The sequence below is a fragment of the Thrips palmi genome, unplaced genomic scaffold (assembly GCF_012932325.1).
Source record: "Thrips palmi isolate BJ-2018 unplaced genomic scaffold, TpBJ-2018v1 HiC_scaffold_18, whole genome shotgun sequence".
NCBI classification, from domain to species: Eukaryota; Metazoa; Arthropoda; class Insecta; order Thysanoptera; family Thripidae; genus Thrips; species Thrips palmi.
In genome coordinates, this window is record NW_023144627.1 from 15,268,383 (window position 1) to 15,292,704 (window position 24,322).

The 24,322-nt window shown below is 47.3% G+C and overlaps 7 protein-coding genes across 8 annotated transcripts; 3 read left to right on the top strand and 4 right to left on the bottom strand.

Annotated features, from left to right (window-relative positions):
- Window positions 1-809: 809 nt before the first annotated feature.
- On the bottom strand, window positions 810-4,320 carry LOC117644212 (nucleoporin GLE1). 2 transcript variants are annotated; one of them, XM_034383479.1, is made up of 12 exons: window positions 4,174-4,320; window positions 3,591-3,970; window positions 3,305-3,505; window positions 3,061-3,227; window positions 2,813-2,988; window positions 2,585-2,731; window positions 2,257-2,390; window positions 1,983-2,171; window positions 1,696-1,886; window positions 1,420-1,610; window positions 1,201-1,340; window positions 810-1,107 (listed from the first exon to the last, which is right to left on the bottom strand). In XM_034383479.1, the coding sequence occupies exons 2-12, from the start codon at window positions 3,927-3,929 to the stop codon at window positions 997-999; spliced, it is 1,986 nt and encodes a 661-aa protein (XP_034239370.1). In that variant the 5' UTR covers window positions 3,930-3,970; window positions 4,174-4,320; the 3' UTR covers window positions 810-996. The 2 variants fall into 2 exon arrangements, with proteins under 2 accessions (XP_034239370.1, XP_034239371.1); XM_034383480.1 differs by having other exon boundaries at window positions 3,591-3,964; window positions 4,174-4,279.
- On the top strand, window positions 4,317-6,649 carry LOC117644214 (NAD-dependent protein deacetylase Sirt6). Its single transcript, XM_034383483.1, has 8 exons — window positions 4,317-4,493; window positions 4,720-4,847; window positions 4,937-5,055; window positions 5,149-5,272; window positions 5,357-5,530; window positions 5,595-5,724; window positions 5,830-5,985; window positions 6,089-6,649. Exons 1-8 carry the CDS (start codon window positions 4,428-4,430, stop codon window positions 6,473-6,475), a joined length of 1,284 nt encoding a protein of 427 aa, XP_034239374.1. The 5' UTR covers window positions 4,317-4,427; the 3' UTR covers window positions 6,476-6,649.
- Window positions 6,650-6,801: 152 nt separating this feature from the next.
- Window positions 6,802-8,353, bottom strand: LOC117644217 (protein D3-like). The gene is made up of 6 exons (XM_034383486.1): window positions 8,076-8,353; window positions 7,797-7,920; window positions 7,583-7,720; window positions 7,455-7,509; window positions 7,156-7,344; window positions 6,802-7,016 (listed from the first exon to the last, which is right to left on the bottom strand). The coding sequence occupies exons 1-6, from the start codon at window positions 8,196-8,198 to the stop codon at window positions 7,010-7,012; spliced, it is 636 nt and encodes a 211-aa protein (XP_034239377.1). The 5' UTR covers window positions 8,199-8,353; the 3' UTR covers window positions 6,802-7,009.
- Window positions 8,354-8,612: 259 nt separating this feature from the next.
- Window positions 8,613-10,842, bottom strand: LOC117644215 (gustatory and odorant receptor 24-like). The gene is made up of 8 exons (XM_034383484.1): window positions 10,712-10,842; window positions 10,285-10,550; window positions 9,789-10,058; window positions 9,493-9,684; window positions 9,325-9,411; window positions 9,176-9,244; window positions 9,009-9,098; window positions 8,613-8,865 (listed from the first exon to the last, which is right to left on the bottom strand). Exons 2-8 carry the CDS (start codon window positions 10,489-10,491, stop codon window positions 8,758-8,760), a joined length of 1,023 nt encoding a protein of 340 aa, XP_034239375.1. The 5' UTR covers window positions 10,492-10,550; window positions 10,712-10,842; the 3' UTR covers window positions 8,613-8,757.
- Window positions 10,843-12,463: 1,621 nt separating this feature from the next.
- LOC117644216 (aldo-keto reductase family 1 member A1-like) lies at window positions 12,464-14,438 on the top strand. Its single transcript, XM_034383485.1, has 6 exons — window positions 12,464-12,606; window positions 12,689-13,036; window positions 13,473-13,589; window positions 13,714-13,850; window positions 13,943-14,200; window positions 14,291-14,438. The coding sequence occupies exons 1-6, from the start codon at window positions 12,532-12,534 to the stop codon at window positions 14,334-14,336; spliced, it is 981 nt and encodes a 326-aa protein (XP_034239376.1). The 5' UTR covers window positions 12,464-12,531; the 3' UTR covers window positions 14,337-14,438.
- On the bottom strand, window positions 14,361-15,572 carry LOC117644219. The gene is made up of 4 exons (XM_034383487.1): window positions 15,453-15,572; window positions 14,973-15,122; window positions 14,709-14,879; window positions 14,361-14,633 (listed from the first exon to the last, which is right to left on the bottom strand). Exons 1-4 carry the CDS (start codon window positions 15,537-15,539, stop codon window positions 14,463-14,465), a joined length of 579 nt encoding a protein of 192 aa, XP_034239378.1. The 5' UTR covers window positions 15,540-15,572; the 3' UTR covers window positions 14,361-14,462.
- A 348-nt stretch (window positions 15,573-15,920) lies between these two features.
- LOC117644855 (solute carrier family 35 member E1 homolog) lies at window positions 15,921-21,099 on the top strand. The gene is given in 7 exon segments (XM_034384503.1): window positions 15,921-16,295; window positions 16,298-16,516; window positions 16,632-16,702; window positions 16,811-16,948; window positions 17,028-17,153; window positions 17,266-17,508; window positions 17,614-21,099. Coding segments are annotated over 7 exon segments (1,227 nt in total). The 5' UTR covers window positions 15,921-16,189; the 3' UTR covers window positions 17,938-21,099.
- The last annotated feature ends 3,223 nt before the right edge of the window (window positions 21,100-24,322 follow it).

Here is a 24,322-nt window from a genome sequence, read left to right on the forward strand (position 1 = left end):
TATGTGTGGATGTACAGAAAGGACCAGTATGCAAACATTGTTTTAATTTTGTTCCCATATCAAAGAATTCTTCACATAACTTGTTCCTTTTAAGGTACTTTTTTAAAAAAATATTTTTTAAAAACTTTTTGACTTGAAACCTTTAAGAGCTGTTACTCTATGCTAGGAAGGATATGCAATAGAGGTGATTGCATACTTGGTACCTTTGTGTGTGTGAGTATTGCCGTTGCTACGCTTTCATTCCACTCTAATCTCCCTCTCCCCCTTTATTTTTGAACGTTGGCTTTTTACTTATGGCACTCATTTTTTTTCCTTAGAAAAAAATGATCTCATTAACTGTTGTCGTCTACAGTTTCTCTGAAGGTTATTTATCTTAATTATAGACAATTGGATGGGTTAAACTTACTTCTACTATTTGAAGCTGTCCCCTACAGTAACCATTGAATTTCTCAAACTCTTTCTCTCCCTCTTGTTGATTTGTGTCTATTATACAGAATATAATGGAGGCCAAGTTGTTCATCCATTCCCAGTGCTGGATTTAGGTAATGGATTGTTGTTGAATTTTATTGTAAGTATCTCTAAGCTGTGATCTCTTGGTTTGTTGACTCTCCTTTTACTTGTTTCATATAATTGTTATCAATCATAGATTTAACAACAGTCATATATGTTTGTCTGAGTTATTTTTGTGAAGGTTTATAGTTATGGCTTTGATGTAGGATCATCAGAGCTAGTGGTGATCGGTTTCATTTGTTGACGCAATAAAGAACCATTGCAAGTCAATAGGGGCATGGTTGCATATAATGTACAGATTACAATAAATAAATAAATGGTATTATTGTCAAATATGTTCCATAATTTCTACATCCACAATGATTTCATTTAAAAACAAAAACAAATAAAATTGAAGGGGTTTATAAGCCGCATGTACATTTAAAAAAAAAACAAAAAAAACTTCTAAAGTAAAATGTTTTGGAAAAATCAAGCTATTTCCAAAAATTACCAGAAGTTGGTAGGAAGTAAACCTACCGGTGGTTTACTTCCCTGTTTAAGAATTGTCTGAAGGAAAGTTTCCAATCGTACAATGGGTCCACTGGAGCTTATGGCAATCTGAAAATAGAATAAATTTATGTTTTTACCAAGAAGCCTTGAAATAAAAATGTACTGCAAAAGGTCAAAGACTAGATAAAAGAAATTAATTACCTTTTGAAGTCGTGGAAAATATCCTTTGCATATAATTACTAGAAGCTTGCGGTACTGACGACCATACTGCTCCAACAAACTGCTTCCTGTCACCTCCAGAAAATCATACAAAAGAGAGGCACAAATATCTGGTCGGGGTTCTGCAACTCAAAAACAAATTTAGTATTCATGAAAAAATTCAAAATAAACCAATATTCCTGAACAAAACCATTAACAAACCGAGGTTAAGAAGAGCGGTAAGCCATCGCCACCCATTTCCCAAGTCATGAGGGTGAGGCAAAGTTTGTTTGTCACGTGGCAAGCGAGTGATAAGTATAGCAGCATAGAGCCTCATAATACCAGACATACGTTTCAAGAATTTATCTTGCTTTTCTACTTCACCATCTTCATTGTAGGTGTAGCCTAAAGATCTGTCAGAAAGTAAAGAAACAGATGGAAAAGTGAGCAAAGAATACTGCAAAACGAACACATAAGACAAAATTTACTTCTGCTTACAGGTAATAATCTTTGTTTGACTGTCCTTCCAACTGTGGCCAGAAAACTGGCACAAGGTAGGGACATTCATGGTGAAAATGAGCTAATAGAAGCTGACCCCAATCTGGGAACTCTTGCCAGAGAGATACCACAACTGCAGCAATTGCAAATGCTGCCTCTGGCTTGCTGGACACAGTAGATGCACCTTGTTTCTAGAATTGAGGGGAATAAAGGACCAAACGTAAACATTTTGAACAACAACAAAAAAAAATACAATTTTAGAATAAATGTACTATAAAACTACACACCACAAATTTTTTGGCGAGCAGATCTTTGCAGAACGGAATGCCAGCAGGATGCTGGGCAGCTGATACCCGAGCTCCATCACCGACAACAACTGGGTGACCCGATAAAAGATGACTCAACTTTTGAAGCTTATCTCGCAGATGAGATGCATTCACAGGAGATATTGCATTAACAGGGATGTTAACTGCTTTCTAAAATACAGAAAACCTCACATTATACCTTATTCTATTAAAACACAGTATCAGAGATTAGTTTGGGTATATTTATTGGATTTACCTGGCAGTCAAATCTATATTTTTTGAAACTGTCATCTTTTATCAACTGTTCAAATAATTTCTCATTATTTTGCTTGAGTATTTTTAGTTGTCTGTACCATTGGAGAGATTCTCTTGCAACACAATCTGAAAGTTCTTTTCCATCAAAATGAAAAAACAATTTGTTAGTACAGTATAGTGTTACAGAAACAGACCGGAGTACCACAAAATGATGTTGTGCATCGTGTTCAAAGTTGTCGAAACAGACTTGAAATACCAGATAGAGTTGGTGATAACCATAAAACCAAGAGACTAAAATACCTTTCAATGTTAAAGCAATTGGAGCTTACCATCACCTGAACCAGAGTCTTTTACAACTTGAACACTAAAAGCTGTCACATCCTGTGGTTGTGCCTGGTTTTGCTTGAATTGGGCTTGAGCCTCAAGTTCTTGTTTCTTAAGAAGTTCTTTTTCCTCAGCCTGCTTTTTAGCTTTGGCTGAAATGTAAATTACAGAAATCAGCTGGCAGAAAATTTACACAGCCAGTATTGTTGCAAGAACAGAATAATTCCTCTTACCAACTTCCTCCAAAATATTGGCATATATTAAGTTGATTTTAGAGCATAGGTTCTTTGCTGCCTCAACATCATTTTTGTTTACATCTTCAGTTTTCATACGCTGTATTAAGGAATGCATGCTTATGTTGAGAGGCTTGACCTCAACGGCTAGAGGAGATAATAAAGTCTGATTTGATCTGCAACAATAAATGTGTTGAAAGAATTGAAATACAAGTGGGTAGTCTTCCAACTAACAGAAACCAGCTTACTGAAACTCGTGATGAATTTTATGGAAGACATCAGAGAATTGGGTGAAATATTGATCAACTGCCTTAACACAGGCAGAAATTTCAGCAATTTTCTTCTTATGTTCTGCTTCTGCCTCCTTTTTTAGGAGTTCCACGGCTTTAATTTGCTCATCTCGTAAGGAAAGTCTCTGCAATGCAATAATGTCAAAGTCAATACAACGGCTGGGGTAACATTTTATTTGCAACAGCATAATGCAAAATCTACCTGAGCAAGTCTCTGTTGCTGCAATTCTTTACGTTGTTTGTGCTCAGCAGCAAATGCCTCTTGCTCTTTTAAGAGCTGCAACTGCTCTTTATTGGATTTCAATTCTTGTGCCTGTCGCTGAGCCTGTAGTTGAGCCTCAAAAGCCACTCTTTCTTGCTCTTCTCTTGCATCTAGGGCTGCCTTGGACCTGGCAATAGCATCCTAAAAAGTAATCAACAAGATCCTTAAATTAGTACCAACAAAGTGTACAACATACAAACGGTCACAGTGAAAGCGTGATACCTACTTCTTTCCTTTTGTATTCAACAATAGATAAGACTTTTGATGCAGATCTGGCAGTGATTTCAATGTTTTCAATGTTTTCAATGTTTCTTTGGATCTGAACATTTTTCTGCTTTGTAGCACTTAAACTCTTTCTAGTTGGAGGAACCTTTTTAGTGTTAAGCGTAGAAGTTTGAGCTAAATCATAGCTCGTTTGTTCCCCAAAGTGCTCACTGAAGCTGGGTGTCCCGCCAACATCCTTGATGAGACATGCTTCAATAAGAGTGTTTTGATTGCATTCGCTGAAGTATGACAGTACTTCTTCTCGGTCCCGTCGATGGATTTTGGTGAATTGAAGATCCATTCTTGTGCCGTCTGAACAGACCAAAAGTCGTCAAGCTGTTGCTGGAAACAAACAAACAATCAATGGGACTAAGACCTATGATAAATCAAGGAGGCTTGGAAGTGTAGCCAGACCAAAACAAGAAACCATAACCTGCTGAACACTCAAAAAATTACAGAATTCACTCGTTATGCTGATAGTTCTAATACATGCAGACACGTGAAAGTTAGATCATAGATTTATTTAAAAGATGGCAATAACCTACCTAACTGTTCTAGCACTGACAAAGAAAATGATGCAAGAATCAGTGAACAAGCACCCATCCCCTACCCAGTACGTGATTATTGACACTTTTGAATATTACATGCAGGAGACGTGCGAGTACTCTCTATATACACAGGAGGGAAGACTGCTGCATTATGTGCAGGGCATCGTAAATAACAACAACAAGCTTATTTTCTTGACCGGTTCCAGTATTTGTTTATTTCTTGCCCCGGTACTTTGGCTGCAAAAAAAATTATGTCGTGCAACTATGCAGACGGCTTGTCTCCATATCATGATAAAGGGAAGCTAGGTCTGGCAGAGGTGAGGAATTTGTGTAGCTACATATTTCAGTCAAATGTTAAACTTTAATTTGTTGTGGTCAATTTTTTGTTTGATCAGCTTTGGTAAATTTTACTTTTTTTTATTTTAATGCATGGATCAATTTTTTTTTTTTTTTTTTTTGACTGATTTTAAAGAATGTGCCTGCAAGTCTGTAGTTTTGTTGTTACTAGCATAATAGTTATTTTATTGTTCAATTTGTTTGCAGAAATTCGACAGTAATGACGAAGTGAAGGAAAAAATTTTGCAACTTGCATCTTGGATCTCAGCTGCAAAACATGTGGTGGTACATACTGGAGCTGGCATCAGCACTTCAGCGGGTATTCCAGATTTCAGGTACATGCTCACATGAAGATTAGTAACCTAAGGATTTAAGTATTTATGCTTGTGCTTAATTTTTTTACTTCTTTGTCTTTTTTTTTCAGAGGACCTAATGGTGTTTGGACTCTAGAGGCTAAAGGTGAAAAACCAAATATCAACATTTCTTTCAATGATGCTGTACCAACAAAAACACATATGGCTCTTGTAGCTCTCGTCAAAGCTGGTTTGTGTTGCTTGATTGTACCAGTAAAAGTTGTTTTTTTAGACTTTTTTTTAGACTGCCAAGTTCATAATGTCTAATATTTACATTATTCAGGTAAGGTCCATTTTGTTGTCAGTCAAAATATTGATGGCCTCCATTTGCGTTCAAACTTAAAAAGAGCCAACTTAGCTGAACTCCATGGTAATATGTTCATAGAGCAATGCAACCAATGCAATAGGTAAGCATGATAATTTTTAAACGTTTTATTTTTGATAATTTGATTTTACCTTTCTAATGTGGGCTGATTTTCTTTTTTTCACAGTCAATTTATTCGTAATTCTGCTACACCTACAGTTGGTCAAAAATGCCTTGGTACCAACTGTCCTAGTACTCGACTTAATGGAAGGCCATGCCGAGGACGTTTGCATGACACTCTTCTAGATTGGGAACATAACTTGCCTGAAAAGGACCTTGCTCTCTCTGACTTTCACTCATGGTAAGTAGAGCCCTGGATGGGGACTCTTATTTCGGTTATGTTGTGTAACCCATTTTCTTCTCAGTGTGGCAGATCTCAGTATATGCCTTGGGACAACTTTGCAAATTGTTCCAAGTGGCAACTTACCTCTTCATACCAAAAAGCATGGAGAATGTGGTCGTGTTGTTATTTGCAACCTACAGCCAACCAAACATGTTAGTATTTTACTAATCTATGTTCTAAAAAAATGGAACAAAAGAAAGGAAAATTCTGTGAAAAGATAAAACAGCTTATTAACAATAAACACTCTTTATTTCCAGGACAAAAAAGCAGATCTAATTATTCGCACTTATGTTGATGATGTCATGGTGGGAGTTTGCAAGCAGCTTGGGATATCAATACCGGAATATTCTATCAGTGAAGATCCCACAAAGCAAAATGGACCACCAAAATCGTGGACTATTCCCTCTGAGGAGGTGTGCTAAACTTTTATCAATAAGTTTTTTTTTTCCTTTTTTTTCTTTTTATTTGGAAGAAGTGTTTCTTTTCTATTATTCTGCTTTTGTTTTATTATAACAGGTGAAACGAATGAGAAAAGTGTATGAAGACACTTGCTGTAAAGGAAGCAAAAGGACAAAAGATGGGAAGAGCAAGGATCAAGAAACCAAAAGAAGGGGTAATTTTAAAGCAAACAAATTAAGGAAAGTGGAAAAAGATGGTGCATCAAGCAAAAGTGAAATTGTTCCAAAAGAAGAGATTGTCAATGATGACAAAGAAATGAAGTCTGAACAGCAGGAGACCAAAATAAAATCTGAGGACCAAAGTGATGAGGAGGAACAGCTTCCTCAACAAGAAGATAATGATAAATCGCTGAAACAGAAACTCAAAGTAGAAGATATCGAAAATCTGCTGAAAGATAAAATTGACAGTTCAGAGGCTGATCACATAATTGCCAAAAAAAGTTAGTGATTGGACTGGGTTGGGTTTCTGTCCACAAAACTAGTATTTTGTGTCCCATTGAATGATCCGTTTTAATATCATTATGATGTCAACTTGTTAATTTCACAATCATGTTTTTGTAATGTGACTTTCTGCATGTGAATCTCGTCTGTAAATAACATTATTATTCATTACCTACTAGCCATTGTGGTTTCATTCTTACGTTCCGAAGTACACGTTTGCTTTCTCTTTGCTCATTGTCGGCCGGAAGTAATTTTTGGCGCGCTGCTCGTCCACCGTGCTTCAAGTGAGGGACTTGCAAGGAAGGGCCACAATAATTTCTCAAGACCGAATGGTTTGTTGCAGCACGCGTTTATTGCGGGAGCAGGAAGCGTTTGTCGTGGCGGAAGTACAAGGGCAGGGGGCCGGCGTTGCGGGCGGCGTCTTCTTCGTCCTCGCACCGGAACAGCGCGTGCAGCGTGTTCCTCGACACGAGGTCGGGGGCGCACCGGCAGAGGCGCAAGGCGGTGGCGCGGAGTACGCGCTCGCTCTTCACGTGGTTCAAGAACTGCAAACTGAGCGCGTTGTAGCGGGGCCCTCACTTAGTCGGCAGCCACGGCGGGCAAACGTTCACGACGTCGTGGCGGCAGCGAGGAGTCCTGGAGTGAGACTGGACAGTCCCACTCCAGGACCCTGGTGCGATTTACCAGTTCCAGCTCAGGTACAGTCCGACGACGGTGACGCCCGTCACGTACATCGCGCTTCCGATCACGCTCTCGCCGCCGCTGCCCGCCGTTTCGAACTGGGCGAGGAAGAAGTTGCCCGCCACCGGGGCGCCCAGCTCGTTCTTGGAGGCGTAGTCCCTCACGGAGAACTTGCGGCGGTCGGTTATCGCACTGCGAGACACAAAAATGCTTGTCAGTGGATAAAGACGTTGCACACCCCGAAAAGTGGATTCGGGATCACGACGAGAGCTTTTCGGGCGTGATGGAAAAGCAATAGATACCTTGTCTGAATGAAGCCAGGCTGCTTGTACACCAGGAGGGTGTAGCGATGAAGCCCTGCATAGAGACACGCCACAGTTAGTACCCTTATTTTCTACTGAAAGTTAATCTTTACACAGTGTAGACGCACCGCTGTCCTTGGGCGGTGCCGACCCCATGTACGGAGCGAGGATCGTCCCGTGGGCTACGTCGTTTTGAGGCACGTTGGCCACCGCGAAGTGAAGGTAGCACCTCAAGCTGGCGTTCTGCCTTGAAGGGGCGTCGGGGTCTGCGGAGAGTACAGTCAATGACAATCTCACTACAACAGTGTGTACAGGGTGTGATGGAAACTACTCGGTACGGACCAACCATGAACACCGTGAACAGATCGCCGCTCGTCCCTGACCACGAAAAGACCGGCTGGTCTTTCACTTGGGTGGGCGTCAGTTCGTTTCCATACGACGCTTTAAGGTTGTTGGCGAAGTTGACCTGAAAAACAGAACCCAAACATCATACAAGCCCTGACTAGCGCTCCGACGGAGGCACCCGTAAGCCGACATTAATCTCATAGCACTCAGATTTAGTTTTCCCCGCTTTTTTTATACAAAAAGTTCTTTTTTGTTGTTGTTTTTTTTTGCACTGACCTGGAGCTCTCCTGCCGGCGGTGCGTCTATTATGTCCGGAACTATGCCCTGCTGCACGTAAGGGCTGTCTTCGGCCAGCACCTTCGCGCAGCACAGCGCCGTTACCAGAACTAGGACTTTCATATTGTCACAGTGTCCTTCGGAAAGACCTTGCTCGCCAAGTAAAGTGAAAATGCAAGGACGGTCCCTTGATCCTTTTCAAACCACTTCTCAATGTCCCACTCACTGTGAGACGCTCCGCGCGCCGCCTTCGCCGCGGACGGACTGCGTCCACGTTGACGTCTGTTTGACGTACTGGTCCTTAACTCGCACCGATAATAGTTTATCAGCCACCAGGAGCACGCGCGGGGATTTCTCGTAAGCCCGACGGCCAGTCCACTAACTGGATGAGTCGGACTTGTCACCCAATGGACTGGGTCAGACTTGTGACAGCATAGATTGACCGAGACACTAACACGTTCGCACCGACGTGTCAACATGTGCGCTCACTGTCACTGTCAATGCTGTCAATAGGTTGGGTTCTTGTGCACCCGAGACATTAAATATGCTGAGTCACTGGGTTCAATAAACTGAGCACATTTTATTGGCGTTATTTGGCAGGGCGATATGGGGGTCTTACTCGGGTTACGCCATTCAGCAAACAAAATACGCAACACGTATGTCTTTTTGTTTTTGTTTAAAATTAATTTTTAAGTGAAGCGGACATATTGTTGCTGGAACAAGCTGCGTAGTGAGAGCTCAGTTGGAACTGTAAGATCACGATGACGTAGGTGACAATCACAGCAAAAATCTGAAAAAGAAAAATGGAGGAACAATTACTTTGTTAAAAAACGGTTCTTGTTTTGTTGATTACGTTAAGATCTTTTGCTTTCCCCGCCCTGGTCCTAACGTCGGATACAATGTTCCCCCTTGCTGGGCTGCAAAGAATTATACCGTGTGAAGAGAGCTTCTCTTGAGATCGAAGTATCCACCAACCGTCGTCACAGGGAAGTCCCACAACACTATCTCGAGAAAGCTTCGAAGCTGGAACAGAAATGCGAGATGGGTACTCACATTTTTAGTTCTAGCTCGCGGCTGGTGGGGTCATCTCCCATTCTTACCTCATAATACCGGACTTCTTTGGAGACGTGGTAGGGAGTCTGCAGCACCTCCAAGAAATTCTTCCGTATCTTGAACACACACAAGTCGATAAAGTCACAAACTGGCCATATGAAGTACGTAATGCATTGGCGCTGTTGTGCCGACTCACCGCTTCGGATGATCGGTGCGGAATGTCACACAGAAGAATGATCATGACGTAGTAGATGACACCTATGATGAAGATGGTGAACGCCACCTGGAATGATCGTCAAGAAAAGGTCGATCGGACAGGACATCAAGTAACTCGAGATGAAAGGTACGACTTTGCTGGACTTGCCTCGGGTTTGACGTTGGCCACCTGCACGATGACCTCGTAGGCGTGGAAGGTGCACAAGATGATGATCATGCTCATGAACATGAGGAAGCTGATGGGGGCAGTGACGAGCCCCGTGCTGAGGCTGGCCAGCTTGGTCCAGCCGCAGCGGAACTCCAAGACCCGCTCCGCCGTCACGTCGCCGCGGCTCAGCTCCTGTAGACATTGCAGTGTCTTCGTTGTTGTCGTCGGCCCTCTGCCTCTCTCACGCTCGAGGGGTGCGAAGTAAACAGAGCGATGGCACCGAGGCAAGACCTTACCCTGCGCAGCTGGTTCGCCAACGCGACGGTGAAGTCCTTGATCCAGATGCAGCAGAACAACAAAGGGACGCCGCCGCCGAACACGAGCAGGATGTTGATGTAGACGTGCGCGGGCATGTGCTTGATGCCGGTCATGGAGGACTCCACCATGAAATTCCACCAGAGGACGTACAGGGGCAGCAGGACCGAGCTCGCCGTCACGGCCCACACGTGCCATCGGTACTTGTGGCACGGCAGGCCGTGGCGGTGCCAGTCCGCGCCGAACCGCTCCTGCGGGGAGAGAAGTCCATCCAGAACCCAGAGCCCGGTCGGTAGCAGGCTCATTCCTAATCAGAACATGTCGCCTTGTCCCTCTCGCACCCCCACCAAGGCCATGGCGGGCCGTGGGGGCCAAGATGGCTGCCCGTAACAAAGAGGGTCCCATACTACTCGCGCTGTTCCTTCGGAATCAGCCTGCAGGGCTCGACCAGGCCACGGCCAGGCGAACGGGGCCCACCATGAGGTAGCAGCAGGTCGGGTTGAGGCTCTGGATCCGGTGGCTCTCGATCCAGAACACGGGCGTGATGAACCAGCCCATGAGGTGCACGATGGAGTGCGCCGAGACGAAGGAGCTGGTCCAGTCGGCGCCCTCCAGCACCTCCGTCAGCTCCTCGGCGTTCACCTGGTGGGTGAGGAAGGCCTCCCGCGCGGACCAGAGCACCATGGCCTGCACGGCCACGGCGTACAGCAGGGAGGAGCGGACGGGGTGGAAGCTCACCCGCACTGCGCAGCGCAGGAATCAGGAATCATGTTTGTGAGGCAAGCGCCAGGAAACGCAAGCTCCTTTATTTGAAGATTTTTCGGTGGTGTATGTTTGTGTGTGTGATACTTGTGTCGCGGTAGCACCTGCACCGCCCGGTGGGTAGGCAGCCCATCATGCTTACGCGGTCGGAAGGCGATCGGGACGACGCCGCAGCCCGCCAAAAGGTACACGAACGGCTGCAGGCCGTCGAAGAAGGCGCTGGAAAGACAGGACACGGGCAAGTGCTTCACATTGCACAGTGGGCCTGAGGGCCGGTGGAACCGGCCAAAATTATTGACGCGTTTTGAGCTCCAGAGTCGCTAAATAGGGGTCGAACCGAACGTGTGACCCCACCAATGGGTAGCTCTCCTAACGAGGAGTCCGTTGATGGGGTCATACGCTCGGTTCCAGTCCTGTTCAGCGACTCTGGAGCTCAAAACGCGTCTAGTTGGCCGCCTCCACCGGTCGGTCTTCTGGCCCTCTGTGCATTGGCGCGCAGGTTTGGGTTACCAGCTTCGCGTCTTATCGGACGTTCACTGACTACTGAGGGTCGCCGTCGTGGCGGTCGTGGCGGTCGACGCGGTCCGGGCCACCGACGAGGATGAGCTCGTGGTTCCCGCCGCCAGTCGGCTTCCTTGGCAAGGCGTCCAGGATGGCCAGCGGCGCGGCAGAGCCAAAGGCAGAGCCCGGCCCCCGCAGCGCCCGCTCCAGCCGCGCGGGACCCTAAACAGAAACCGGTTGTCAGTGCTTGCCGCTCTCGCGTCCGGGGCACTTGAGTCATTCTTCTGCCGGCACGCAGGTTCGTGTTCGCACAGTGCGCCCCCCGAGCATGGCCGCGGCGTCCGCACCGAGCACCAAGCCAACAGCGACAGGACAGGCGTGGATAGTTAGTGGCGTACGGAGTGGACGCTTAATCAGATTGCTGTAGGCATGACCCGTCCTCACCTCCAGTCGATCGGTCAGCCCATCGCCGCCACATTAGGCCGCCACGCGCCGCCACCTGGACGACCCTCAACACTGGGGCTTGACGTATCCCTCATAGGGCGTGGGCGGAGTCCCGACATGGAACTCCATTTCTGTTAAAACAATCGCGGTTGGTCTCCATGCGTGTAAATATAGCGTGCTCGTCGGAGATAAAAACAGCTCGGTGCCGCATGACAGGTTGATTGCATCTGAAGTGAGCGTCCCGACCAACTGGGATATGTGCTGTAGTGTTTTAGGCACTCCAAAAAGATCTTGACTTGTATGCGTTTGTGAAGGGTTGACAGGTGTGATAGAAGGGCGTGAGATTGATGTATGTAATGTGCCCTTTAGTTTACTTATAAGTAACAACGATGCTTCGCAGTTGCTTTTTTTTGCATTTTCCCCATCACTTATTTTTGGCCATGCAACAACTGATTAAGTCTAAGAGTAAAGATACCTGTAAAATGTGACGTCACTTCCCCTCCCCTGCCTTCCCCTCCCCTGCCTGTCTTACCTGACCGTGTACCTGACGACAGGTAAGAAGAGGTGAAGGGTTATGACGTCACATTGCAACGGCGCACCTCATTGGTCGAGGCACACCTCACCCTCCGCCACCTGATCGACCGCGGGCCTCAGGCTGTCGAGGTAATCGTTGTGGCATCATCTATCGATCCGCGCCGCCTTGGTCTTGACGGGTTGGCGGGCCTCCTCCTGACCCTAGTGTAGTGGTTGTCACCGCAGTGTGGCGGGCTGGACAACACGGAGTTTCGTCGCGGTGGTGCAACCTCAAGGTACTTCCCTGTCGATAGAGATGAGGGCACACCTCCCGATAACGGCATTCGCTTATCGCGGAGGCCAATCTACTCCACCTTGCACAAGGGGCGGGGCCATGGTGGCGCCTGGGGCACCACACTGTGTACATAAAGGCCACGCGGGGCTCTGCTCAGTTCGCAGGGAAGCGTCAACGAGACTACCGCAAGCAGCAAGCACACTGACAGGATGGTCGCCCGCACCACGTACGTCACGCTGCACACCGGGGCACGCATGCCCCTCGTCGGCTACGGCACGTGGCAGGTAGGCACCGCTCCATGCAACCCGCGTTGCCTGGCAAGCACATGGCTCGGTGGCACCGGTAAAGACGGCGTTGTCGTTGCAGTCCAAGGAGGGCGAGATGGAGGGCCCGCTGAACGAGGCCCTGCGCGCGGGCTACCGCCACATCGACACGGCGGCCGCCTACGGCAACGAGGACGTCATCGGCAAGGTGCTGCAGGAGGAGTGGTTCGGCCCGGGCAAGCTGAAGCGCGAGGACCTCTTCGTCGTCACCAAGCTGTTCGTCGGCGGCCTGCACCCGGGCGGCCCCGCCCAGTGGATCAAGGCCTCGCTGGAGAAGCTGCGCCTCGACTACGTCGACATGTTCCTCATCCACACCGTCTTCAACTTCACCTCGTTCACGCCGCAGAACAGACAGGTCGCCGACTACGTGGACCACGTGGCCATGTGGAAGGTGAGGTTCTGCGGACTGATCCCGAGAGTCGTTTCCATCGCTGTCTCTCTCGCACTCCTCATATTTTCGAGAGAGACAGAGCGACGGAAACGACCCTCGGTCCAAAATGTGCCAGTGTCGAAAGGGCTGCCAACCTCCCACTCGGCTTCTTCTACCGAGTTTGCCCTGGGCGCGGGCTGAGGTTGGCAACCCTTTAACAGTGGCGCACAGTGGGAATTTTCGCCTATTTGGCACTGCGGCTGCACTGCGTCGACCCGGAGACGCCTGTGAGATAGGCCGTCCCGCAACACACCGGTGTTCGACGGCACCGTCTGCCGACAGGCGATTGCGATTGCGATTAATGGCTGGATCACAAATGATCGTCTGCCGCGGTCTGCCGCCTGTTTTGCCCTTTCTCTTTCTTCCGCCGGGCCTAAAACTTTGCCTGATCGTCCAGGAAATGGAGGCGCTGGTGGACCAGGGCCTGACCAAGGCGATCGGCCTGTCCAACTTCAACCAGAGGCAGATACAGAACATCCTGGACCACTGCCGCATCAAGCCAGCCAACCTGCAGGTCAATACTCCCACACACGCTATTCGCCTCTTAATGGCTTTTTCATTGTGTCCTCCATTTTTTTCCTAAATATTTTTTTCCAGAGAGGGTCATAATTAACGCGTTGCTCGTCCTCGCTTTTCAGGTGGAGTTGCACGCGCACATGCAGCAGAGGCCGCTGGTCGACTTTTGCAAGAAGAACGGCATCGTCGTCTCGGCGTACTCCCCCGTCGGCAGCCCCGGGGCCGCCCAGTTCATCGAGAGACTCAGCGGCGGCAAAACGTGAGGACGCCACTGTTTTTCCTGTGAAAACAAAGCGCAAAAACTGGACGAAAACAGGAAAAAAAAGAGACTAAACGATGTTTTGATTGCAGGATTATCGAAGTCCCCAGCCTCGTCAACCACCCCGTGATCGTGGACCTGGCCAAGAAGTACAACAAGCAGACGAACCAGATCCTGCTGAAGCACATCGTGCAGCGCGGCGTAGTGGCGCTGCCCAAGAGCCTCAACTCGAGCCGCATCGCGGCCAGCATCGACCTGTTCGACTGGGACATGAGCCCCGAGGACATCGCCAAGATCGACGCCCTGGACAAGGGCAAGGACGGGCGCATCTACAACTACAGCCACCTGGGGTGAGCACCAAGCAGGAGTTTGTTTTTGTTCTGGTAAGATTACTTGCCTCTGTCTGGCTCTTTCTCACGATGCATCTCCTGGTGTTCCAGCGTCTCACCGACACACGCCCAGTTCCCGTACCACGAGTACCCGTGATCAGCCCACCTCACCTCACCAGCCCAACGTCTTTCACCTTTAATTTATCACCCACCGCGTTCTTCTGCAACCCTTTTTTTACAATAAAACAAATACAACAGACGTTTTGTGTTGTTTTCCCCTGCTCTACTGGAAGTTGCGCTTGACGCCCTGGATGGCGCCCCGCAGGCACCCGGCGGAGGCGTTGTTGGGGTCTGCGAACACCACGTCGCCCTTCCACACCATGCCGTCCTCCAGCACCTCCTTCATCAGGGCCGAGTTGAGGTCCCAGGTCGAGTTGACGGCGTGGTACGTGCCCTGCGAACACCGAGAGCGTTCTGTCTCTCTCGCACCCCCGGGACGGCCGTGCGGGTGCGAGAGAGACAGCCTCACCGCCTTGAGGGGGCACTTGATGGGCGGGGAGATGCTGTGCAGGATGGGCGTCCAAATCATGCCGGGCATGACGACGAGGTTGCAGATGGCCGTCCTCCAGGACCAGGTGGCGTAGTACTCGCACACGTCGAGGCGCTGCGGGTCGCGGCACCGCTTCAGCTCCACGAACACCTGGACAGTGGAGTCTCTGTCTCTCTCACACTCATGGGGCGTCCCGCACTGTCCCGCCAGACCACACCAAGTGCTCGAACATGTTGAACGTACCATGCGGAACGACGCGATGCTCTTGGAGACGGAGACGGTGGCGTCCACCACGTGGCCCAAGTCCTTGATCCAACTGATCTTCCGGTCCACGAAGCGGATGGGGAGCGGAGGCCCGTCGCAGTTCTCCAAGAGCAAGACCCTCAGGAAAAGCTGTGCAGAGCGATAGCTGTAACTACGTCAGTCGCACAGTGGGCCAGAAGACCGGCGCCGGCGGCCGAAACTCTGAACGTGTTTTGAGCTCCAGAGTCGCTAAACGGGACTCGAACCGAGCGTGTGACCACACCAATGGATTCCTCGTTCAAAGAGCAATCCATTGGTTGGGTCACAAGCTCGGTTCGAGTCCCATTTAGCGACTCTGGAGCTCAAAACGCGTCCGGGGTTATGACCACCTCCACCGATGTTCTGGTCCATTGTGCACCGACAGCCTGTCTCTGTCGCGCCCCTGCGGGACGCCCCATGAGTGAGAGAAAGAGGGCGTACCCTGCCGCTGGCCTGGCGACGAGGCGACGACACACTGATGAGCACGTTCAACAGGACGGCCAGCAGCCAGCGCCGCGAGGCAGGCATGATGCCCAATGCTCGGCGGCGGGCGGTGCGCGCGGAACGCCGTCGGTGGCACTGGTTACACGCCACACCTGGCCCGCCCGCCCGCGTCACTCTCTCTGTCTCTCTCTCACTCACACCGAAAAAAAAAATGTTAATCGATCCGTCAGGTTTACAACATAACGCTTATTGCTGACGCATGGAAGGAAGCACATTATCGGGCTAAGCCGAAACAACGACTCATCATAGCAAAGTGCTTGATAGATCTGGAGCGTATGTGCAAGGAATAACTAGCCCAGACTCTCTCGGGCGGGAGTCAGTTGTGATCAGTCACTGCTGCGGGGCGTTTCAAACGCTCGCGCTTTCTGGGCGATCCGGGCGCACTCTGGCGGCCGCCCGTGGTACCACTTTGGTTGTCGTAGTGGCAGAAGGCAATGAGAGTGTTTCGAGACAGCTGACTTGTCTACCTTGAAAGCAATGTCTCCCGGTTTTAGGCATATAGGTCAACTTAGATTATGAAATGCCCTTCAGGTCGAACCCTAACTAGTTTCTTATTTTCCACTATGGCCAGTTTCATTGTGACTTCGTGAAATTTGAGTGTTTTGGTTGGATTCTCGAGAACGCCATTGCTGGCAGAAGAGTTTTGACGGGATTCTGACACAACATATGCCAGCATGGCTGGCGACAACAAGCAGACGAGGGAAACCCTCACAGTTCTCGGGTTGTGTTTGCTCCTATACATTGTCAGCAGCAGCAACAATGTTATCGGAAAATTACTACTAGTGATTTTCCCTTTCCTATGACAGTAACCATGGTGCAGCTAACCTCTATATCCCTATATTCTGGCCCTTTCTTTAGACTGTTGGGAGTTCGCAGATTTGTAGACATTAGTTGGCGCTATTACTTTAAGATAATTGTCCCTCTAGCTCTTGGTAAATTTTTGGCCTCAGTACTCAATCATGTCAGCTTGTGGAAAATCTCTGTTTCCTATGCGCACACAGGTAAGTTAGTTTTGCGCTGAATTTTTCAGTTGTGACGCCAAAGGAATGACATCTGTGTCATTGGCAGTTCCTCAACTATTGCTGCTTAATGCCAATGCATTTTTATCTGTTTCAGTCAAAGCTACAATGCCACTCTTTACTGTGGTCTTGTCACGAATAATTATGGGAGAGAGGCAAACTGGAAAGGTACAGTAATGGTTGCAGGAAAAATATTTTGGAAAGCTCTTTAATGTATTATCAATTTTTACTTACTCAACTACTGTTTTAACTGGTGCTTTGTTGTCTGAATTCCAGGTTTACTTATCACTTGTCCCAATTATTGTTGGTGTGGCGATTGCAACCTTGACCGAACTGTCATTTGATATGGCAGGCTTAATAAGTACTTTAACAGCTACTTTAGGGCTCTCCCTTCAAAACATATTTTCTAAGAAGGTAGGCAATGCAAGATCTTTGATTCAAAATATAATTTAAGCCACATATAGCAACTTATTTCTATTTCCCTGTTGCTTAGGTTCTCCATGATTCCGGGATGCACCACTTACGCCTTCTTCACATTCTTGGCAGACTTGCCTTATGCATGTTTTTGCCTTTGTGGTTGTACTTTGATTGTGCCGCCGTTTTGAGCCATCCCAACCTTGTCAGTGAAGAACTGAACATTTTTTTTGTCTAACTATTTATTCTGTAGTAGTACAATACCGACCACTCACCGATTAAGGAATGTATTGCTCTAAAATTGTCATCTGTTTCAGTTCAAGGGTGGCAGCTACAGAACCCTGATTCTCCTCTGGGCTGACGGTGGTCTCAACTGGCTACAGAATGTTTTGGCATTCAGTGTGATGTCACTTGTATCGCCTCTGACTTACGCTGTCGCTAGTGCATCCAAGCGCCTATTCGTCATTGGTATATCACTCTTTATCCTGGGCAACCCTGTCACATCAGTGAATGTTATTGGCATGATGATGGCAGTGTTCGGTGTCCTCCTTTACAATAAGGTATGTCCGCTTATTATGTTCATTAATCCATACTCCCACCACTATTTTGCTGGCATTGACAAATTATGACTCTAATAAATAATTTAAAACAATTTTCTTTGGCAGGCTAAATATGATGCAAGACAAGCTGAGAAGAAACAAACAGTCCTTCCAATGACTCAACGTCTACAGAGTCACAAGGGATATGTTAGCCTTCCCAGCTCTCCTCAGCATAATTTAAATTATCTTGACCGAAGCACTAATGGTAACATCAGTTCAATGCGACCCTATGCTGGTCCGAAGGAAAATGGTGTAGGTAATATCCTTACAAATGGTTGGGCAGACCACAGCAATGTTCATATTCATCCTCCTGTTAATAATAATGTAGTTGGCAATGGTTATGCAAACAGGGAAAAGAAACTTTCCAAACCCAATATTTTGTTTGTATGATGTCACCTTCTTTTGACTAAGTTCAATATTATAGGTTTTAATTTAGTGTTTATCTGAAAATTGCTGTCATGCATTATACTATCTGCCATAGAGCAGTAATTCTTTTACCTTAAAATGATGTCAGCTTGTCTATAAAACACATATTGTAGAAGTTTTGTTTTAAATTTTATGAAGTAATCTTCCTAGTCAGTGTTCATGCTATTTGCGCAAGCATCAGGGTTGCATGAACACACCTAGCTAGAAATGTACCTAGGTAGTTTAAGGAAGAGTTTATTTTTATATGAATTTATGAATAGCTAAAAAAACGGCTCAATGTGACTCACTAACTACTAAGCTCAAACTGATGATAGATCTGGTTGCACAAAAGTCAGCCTTGGTTTATAAAGTAATGAAATGTTTATATTAAGGCAGTAGAGTTTGTGGCTTAATTTAAGATCATTTTTTAAATTGCTTACCTTAAGGTGTTAAAACTGCATACTGATCTTCTATGGAGATTTAATCACTTGCTTGATATTCCTGCTGTAATGCTAATTATGTTTCATTTGAAAGAATTCACGCATTTCAAGCCAGGCTCGTACCCAGGATTTGCCTGTGGGGTCATGTTGCACCTGCACATTTTGCCTACTTACAGGTGGATTGCACTGCAAAGTGGCTATCTTCAGGACCCTTTTGGTGGGGTTCATGATCTTGTTGGCCCACCCTGGGTTCGTGCCTGTTTCATGCAAAGTACTCAAAACTGTTGTAAGGCATACATAGTGCATGTGATGTATTGTCTGTTGTTAGAGTTGTCAAAATTTTATTTAGTTGTGTTCGTTGACTGATGCCCTTATAGTGATAAGGTAACACAGTTTTAAAAAATTACCAGAAGATGTTTCTTTCTCTTTTGTGTAAGAGCTTATTTTATAGTTTAAATGCCAGCTTTGCACAAAATAATTTTCTTGCCTTCAGTTGAGTTGTGAACCAGATAAAGAGAACATATGATATGCAGCTAATTCAGTGAATTTCTTGTTTCTCTGTAGGGTTGGTTCAATTTTTTCTGTTTTACTGTATTATGTTACTGACTTTCTGTTTGTGATAAATGTTTGATCTGTTTTCTGTGGGGTCATAGTTTCTAATTTTAAGGAAGAAAAGAAAATCTGCTTGGTTTCATTGTAGTTTTTGGTTCTGTTGTTTCAACATTGCTGATTTATCTAACTTTGAACATCAAGGTATAATCCAAACAAGGGTAAATTTCAGATTTAAGCAAAGGAAAATCTATTGTTTTAAATCTTTTATTATTAAATCTGTTATTCTGCACTAGGGACTAGGGTATATCTTATTTTAGATTGAAGCATTGTTTGCCATTGATTTTGAAAGTGAGTGCTGGTGTCGTTGGTGTGTAATTTCAGTCCTATCGCCATATTTATTCTTAGCTTTTTGAGCAGTGCTTCGCCATCTGCTACAGTATTGAATTGTTGGGAATAGTTTGAGAAATCAAACATAGGAAAGTACAAATTTGATATTCAAATATTTTGTATGTGGCCTACAGTCTTGTCTCAATGAACCCAGTCTTCTCCAAAGATCCAATGTTTGCCAGTATTAACTTTCGTTTTTCCTATATTTAATCTAAATACGAAGTTTATCTGTTTCTTTTCAATGAATCAATGCCATCACCCAGGGCTCTGATAATAAGCACTTGTAACCACTAAAGTAGTGGTTAGTGAAGCACTTTATTGCCTTTATTGATTTTAGAAATTTACTAAAGATTAGGCGCTGCACATTATCTGGTGTGTTTAGTGATGTGAATGTAAATACACACTGCCACTGGGTGTGACAACCAAAGAACCTAAAGTCAGTGTACCCATTCAACGATTGCACTCAAATGGAGTGTATGTGATATGCCCTAAGTGTTATGTATCTAAACTAAGCTTCCCTCTTGTCTTAATGTAGCATGAACCTGCATTTCAAATCATTGTGTGGGTTTCTATTTTTTACTCATGAGACTCAAATTCCTGATTTGTGTTTTATCATTCATTTCAATGCAATCATTTTTAGTGTTGTTATTCTTGGACTCAAGCACTGCACTTTGAAGTGTTGGTTCTTAGGCACCATTTCCTTGATTTTTCACTGCATTCATTCATCACTCATATTATTTATGAAATTGTGATCTTTCACTTCAAACATGTTGTTCATGTGGAGACTGCTATCAAGTACAAGAGGCACATTAGAACTGACAATATAGCAGGTAATAATGTGGAAGTGTAGTTATAAGGCATTTTATACCTTGGGGCGGGCTTACTACTTAATTAAGCTCCTGTAAATTCTCTTTTGTTCATGGGACATATGATAATAAAGCTAGCTAAGTTTTAAGAACTTGTGCAATATGTGGCACTGAGTCTTCCTTAAATCATTTACGTATTGAAAAGACATTAAGAGACTCACTGGTCAAGGACTTGTATGATGTTATGACGAATTGCTCATGAAATGAGAGTGACTTCTGTGGAGAAGCTATTTTCCTACACAGTCGTTATTGGTTTTATACTCAGAGAGACGGTACTGTATTGTATTATGAACGTAAATGTAATTCTCCCTCCTTGCTTAGGCTTTATATTTTGGCAATGTTGTCTCGCCAATGTTTGCAAGTTTTGCAGTTTTTGCTCCTGTTAAGTTTTTCCTATCTGTAGTAATTTAAAATTAAAAGTAGACATTTAAAGAAAAAGCATTTATATATTTTAATTATGGCAATCGGCATGCACTATATTCTCAAGTGTACTGCTCCTGGGCCAGTGCCATTATTTGTGTTGAAAAGTCTTTAGTAATCTAATTTATTTTACATTTTTTTCAATTATGAAAATTTTGTTTATGTTAACTAAGATTTCACAAAATTGTTTCTGGATGTAGTCAGTGCATTGTGTGACTTCTTTCTTTAAATTTTAGTTCAAAATTTAATAGTTTTTTCTTTTTTGTGTGTTGTGTGGCAATTTGTTTGTTTAAAATTCTATACAAAGGAAGAGTGTTGACAATTATAAAATTGTTATGTCTAGCGACAATATTGAGATTGAAAGTTCAATACTCGCAAAGTTAATCATACACACATGTATGAGTGCAGCTGGTACTGTTTCCTTAAGGACTCTTCTCTCTGTGATACTTGAATTTGGAAATTAAAACATAGAAAGACCGGGAGATGTCCTTGTTTCCAATTATTTACAGTACACCTTTTCCCTCACCTCTAAGCGGAGTCTGCAGGACACACCCAATGGGACGTTAAATCCACTGACACTGCAGTATTTTTTTTTCCTTTTTAATATCTCAAGTTGAAATTGGGGGCCTGGCCACGCACTCCAGATCGCCTCGCGTGATTGTGCTTCTGTCCATCTCGCCTCTGATAAATGTCAGACGCGTCCCCTGTCCCCTCCCTTCACTGCAGGACGTAGGCCGTTGGGCTGGCTCCAGTCTTATGTCAGCCACTACATTATTAAGGGCCAGCTCTGTTCTTTGCCATGGGGACGTCTTCCGCTGAACGAACCGCTCTCCGCAATGTTTTCTGCCTCTGCCGGGCCTGTGTCTACTCGATGCCCAACAAGCGTCTTGAGTCGCCCCGATATCTTTCGCTTTATATATTTTTCCGTCCGAGTGGGACTTAGCTGTCCCGGCGGCTCTCCCCCACTCTTTCTCTCTCTCTCTTGCTCGCGTGTGTCCTGTCGGAGGGATCTGCTGTCGAGACAGTCGAAGGGGTGTGGGATGAGGACCGTGCCATGAGGACCCGAAGGAGTCGCCCGCAGCGTCGAGAGAGAGAGAGAGAGAGGGGGGGGGAGAGGAGGAGGAAGGGGACTCATTTCCATCTTCATTTACCCGATCCGCGACATCCTCATTATTAACAAGAACGTCATTACGCCCCGCCAGACGGCACCCCTCCCCCCTTACCCCTCCCTCCCCCTCCCCCTCCCCCTCCCCCAACCCCGAGCACGTCGGATACATCCAATGAATGACAGTGTGTGCCGTGGGAATGCGAGTCTGGGGGGCTCTGCCTCGCTCTGCCCTGGCCTGTCATTATGTCGACGTGCTGCCGGTTTTGCGTGTGCGTGTGTGTGCGTGCGTGTGTAAAAAGGGGGAGGGGGAGGGAGCGACTGTCAAACCACATAGCAAACACACAAAGGTTAAATTAAGCGACAGTAAATGGATTCTTCTTTAAGGTATTCTTCTGAATTTTGCATTGTGGACGTCAACAACAGGCGGGCGGTAGGATTTCTGGCTGCGCGGCGTCGCATAGTGTCGGTCGAGGCGCACGCACACTGCACGCTGAGTTACTCGTCGCGGGAGGCGAAGAGGGCCTTGTTGTGCTCCTGCAGGACGAAGACGAAGGACGGAGGCGCGAAGGGGAGGGCGGAGTGAAACCAGTGAAACCGGGCCCAGCGCTGCAGCAGTAGCAGACTGACTCCGAGAGTCGTTTTCGTCGCTGTGTCCCTCTCGCGCACGTGACGCTCCATGAGTGCGAGAGAGGCAGAGCGACGAAAGCGACTCTCGGAATCAGTCCGCCGTAGTAGCAGCAGCCGCAGCGGCCCTGCTCCAATGTCACGGTTGTCCGCCCCCGGGATGGAGGGCCCACCTTCCCCGACCTCCCCCCCCCTCCCCTTTTCCCCAGCCCTCGAGTACTCTCTTACCTCTTGCACATACTGACGGCTTGACTCCTGCCAACCCCCTGAAAACGGAGCTCGTAGAACCAGTCGTGCCAACTCTCTCGCTCCTATTCCTGACCCCATAGTGATCTGTCCCGCCCAACAGTGGGCTAGAAGGCCGGTGGAGGCGGAGGAAATTCTAGACGAGTTTTGAGCTCCAGAGTCGCTAAACAGGACTTGAACCGAACGTGTGACCCCACCAATGGATTCCTCGTTCGGAGAGCAATCCATTGGTGGGGTCACACGATCGGTTATTCGAGTGCCTTGTAGCGACTTTGGAGCTCAAAACGCGTCTCGAATTTTGACCGCCTCCACCGGTCTTCTGGCCCACTGTGCGCCCGCTGGGGCTCATCTCCGACAAACGAAAACCAACAACAGCAACAAAAGCAGGTTGGCATGCAAACAGGCTGGGCCCGGAAAAGGCCTCTGTCACGCTCTTAATGGACATCAATATTTCCCTCTCCATAGCGATCCATTTCTCTCCGGCTGTTTTGGCCGTGCGACTAGCCGGGCGACGTTCGGCCACAATTCAGCGTGCTCCCTGTTTCCCGTTCGTCGTATGTATTTGTAAACATGAGATGGGACCACAGAGTCAGTGCGGCGCGCTGTGCGCACGCTGTGCGCTTCCACTCGAAATGGCCAATTTTTCAGCTCGTTGCCCTGCTCCGGACTGATTCCGAGAGTCGTCGCTCTGTCTCTCTCGCACCCATACGGGACCCCCCGTGAGTGCGAGAGAGACAGAGCGACGACTCTCGGAATGAGCGTGGGCGCGGCTTGGCGCCTTGCGGGTAGGCAACCAAGGCCTCGCCGGGCACAGCTGCGGACCGGGTTGCCTACCCGTTCCTTCGCAGGCGGCTGCCGCGCCGCGCCGCCGCTCACGGCACCGCCACCGCACTGCTGGAGAGAGACAGACCCGGGACGCGAAACCGAAACCCTCCCTTGTTCCTTGCACCCGGCGTGGACAGAAATATTGTAACCACTTTGATTTACGACGCGCGGCGCGGCCCTCGTCGGGATCGGCTCCCCAAATCAGCACCGCGGCGCGCCGTGGCGGCCACCTCACTCAGGCCGAGTTTTGGCACCTTCGGCTTTCGCGCGCTCAAACCGGCCTGCATATTTCTCGATATTTCCAGCCCCTCTTCACACGGAGGTGGAAAAGGGCTTTAAGGGCTGCAAAGCCCCGCAGATGGAGGGCCTCTAAGAAAAGGCCAGGGGTGGCATTGCTGAAATGCAGCCGGAATCGGTGCGACATAAATCAAGAATCTCCTACTCTGCGAAAAATGGATGTAGACCGCGCCGCAGAACAGTGCCCTCCACAAGACCGGTGGAGGCGGCCTGACACGTTTTGAGCTCCAGAGTCGCTAAACAGGACTCGAACCGAGCGTGTGTCCCCACCAATGGATTCCTCGTTCGGAGAGCAATCCATTGGTGGGGTCACACGTTCTCTTCGAGTCCCATTTAGCGACTCTGGAGCTCGAAACGCGTCCCGGATTTCGACCGCCTACGCCTACCGGTCTGCTGGCCCACTGTGGAGGCCGCGCGTGAAACTTGGGGATGTCGGCGTTCTCGCGGTAAAGAGGGTGAGAAGTTATTGGCGGAAAGCCGCGGGCGTGCAAATTGTCTTGTTGGCAGCGTTGTGTTTCGGAGCGGCGCGCCGCAGCCAGCTGGCAGGCCTGGCCGTGCCGGGCCGGGCTTGCCAATAGTTTTATACCCCCTCCCCCTCCGGCCCA

Excerpts from the sequence above, each read along its gene's own strand:
- LOC117644216 (XM_034383485.1), top strand. The coding sequence starts at position 12,532 with ATGGTCGCCCGCACCACGTACGTCACGCTGCACACCGGGGCACGCATG. Across the intron at positions 12,607-12,688 it reads TCGGCTACGGCACGTGGCAG|TCCAAGGAGGGCGAGATGGA; the intron begins GTAGGCACCGCT and ends TTGTCGTTGCAG. Across the intron at positions 13,037-13,472 it reads ACCACGTGGCCATGTGGAAG|GAAATGGAGGCGCTGGTGGA; the intron begins GTGAGGTTCTGC and ends CTGATCGTCCAG.
- LOC117644219 (XM_034383487.1), bottom strand. The coding sequence starts at position 15,539 with ATGCCTGCCTCGCGGCGCTGGCTGCTGGCCGTCCTGTTGAACGTGCTC. Across the intron at positions 15,123-15,452 it reads GTCGCCAGGCCAGCGGCAGG|CTTTTCCTGAGGGTCTTGCT; the intron begins GTACGCCCTCTT and ends CGCTCTGCACAG. Across the intron at positions 14,880-14,972 it reads GCATCGCGTCGTTCCGCATG|GTGTTCGTGGAGCTGAAGCG; the intron begins GTACGTTCAACA and ends TCCACTGTCCAG.
- LOC117644212 (XM_034383479.1), bottom strand. The coding sequence starts at position 3,929 with ATGGATCTTCAATTCACCAAAATCCATCGACGGGACCGAGAAGAAGTA. Across the intron at positions 2,391-2,584 it reads AGACTCTGGTTCAGGTGATG|AACTTTCAGATTGTGTTGCA; the intron begins GTAAGCTCCAAT and ends TTGATGGAAAAG. Across the intron at positions 1,611-1,695 it reads TCAAACAAAGATTATTACCT|ATCTTTAGGCTACACCTACA; the intron begins GTAAGCAGAAGT and ends ACTTTCTGACAG.
- LOC117644215 (XM_034383484.1), bottom strand. The coding sequence starts at position 10,491 with ATGGTGCTCTGGTCCGCGCGGGAGGCCTTCCTCACCCACCAGGTGAAC. Across the intron at positions 9,412-9,492 it reads TGGCCAACGTCAAACCCGAG|GTGGCGTTCACCATCTTCAT; the intron begins GCAAGTCCAGCA and ends CGATCATTCCAG. Across the intron at positions 8,866-9,008 it reads AGAGAAGCTCTCTTCACACG|ATTTTTGCTGTGATTGTCAC; the intron begins GTATAATTCTTT and ends TTTCTTTTTCAG.
- LOC117644217 (XM_034383486.1), bottom strand. The coding sequence starts at position 8,198 with ATGAAAGTCCTAGTTCTGGTAACGGCGCTGTGCTGCGCGAAGGTGCTG. Across the intron at positions 7,510-7,582 it reads GGCACCGCCCAAGGACAGCG|GGCTTCATCGCTACACCCTC; the intron begins GTGCGTCTACAC and ends GTCTCTATGCAG. Across the intron at positions 7,345-7,454 it reads CCTGGCTTCATTCAGACAAG|TGCGATAACCGACCGCCGCA; the intron begins GTATCTATTGCT and ends TGTGTCTCGCAG.
- LOC117644214 (XM_034383483.1), top strand. The coding sequence starts at position 4,428 with ATGTCGTGCAACTATGCAGACGGCTTGTCTCCATATCATGATAAAGGG. Across the intron at positions 4,494-4,719 it reads GGAAGCTAGGTCTGGCAGAG|AAATTCGACAGTAATGACGA; the intron begins GTGAGGAATTTG and ends ATTTGTTTGCAG. Across the intron at positions 4,848-4,936 it reads GCGGGTATTCCAGATTTCAG|AGGACCTAATGGTGTTTGGA; the intron begins GTACATGCTCAC and ends TTTTTTTTTCAG.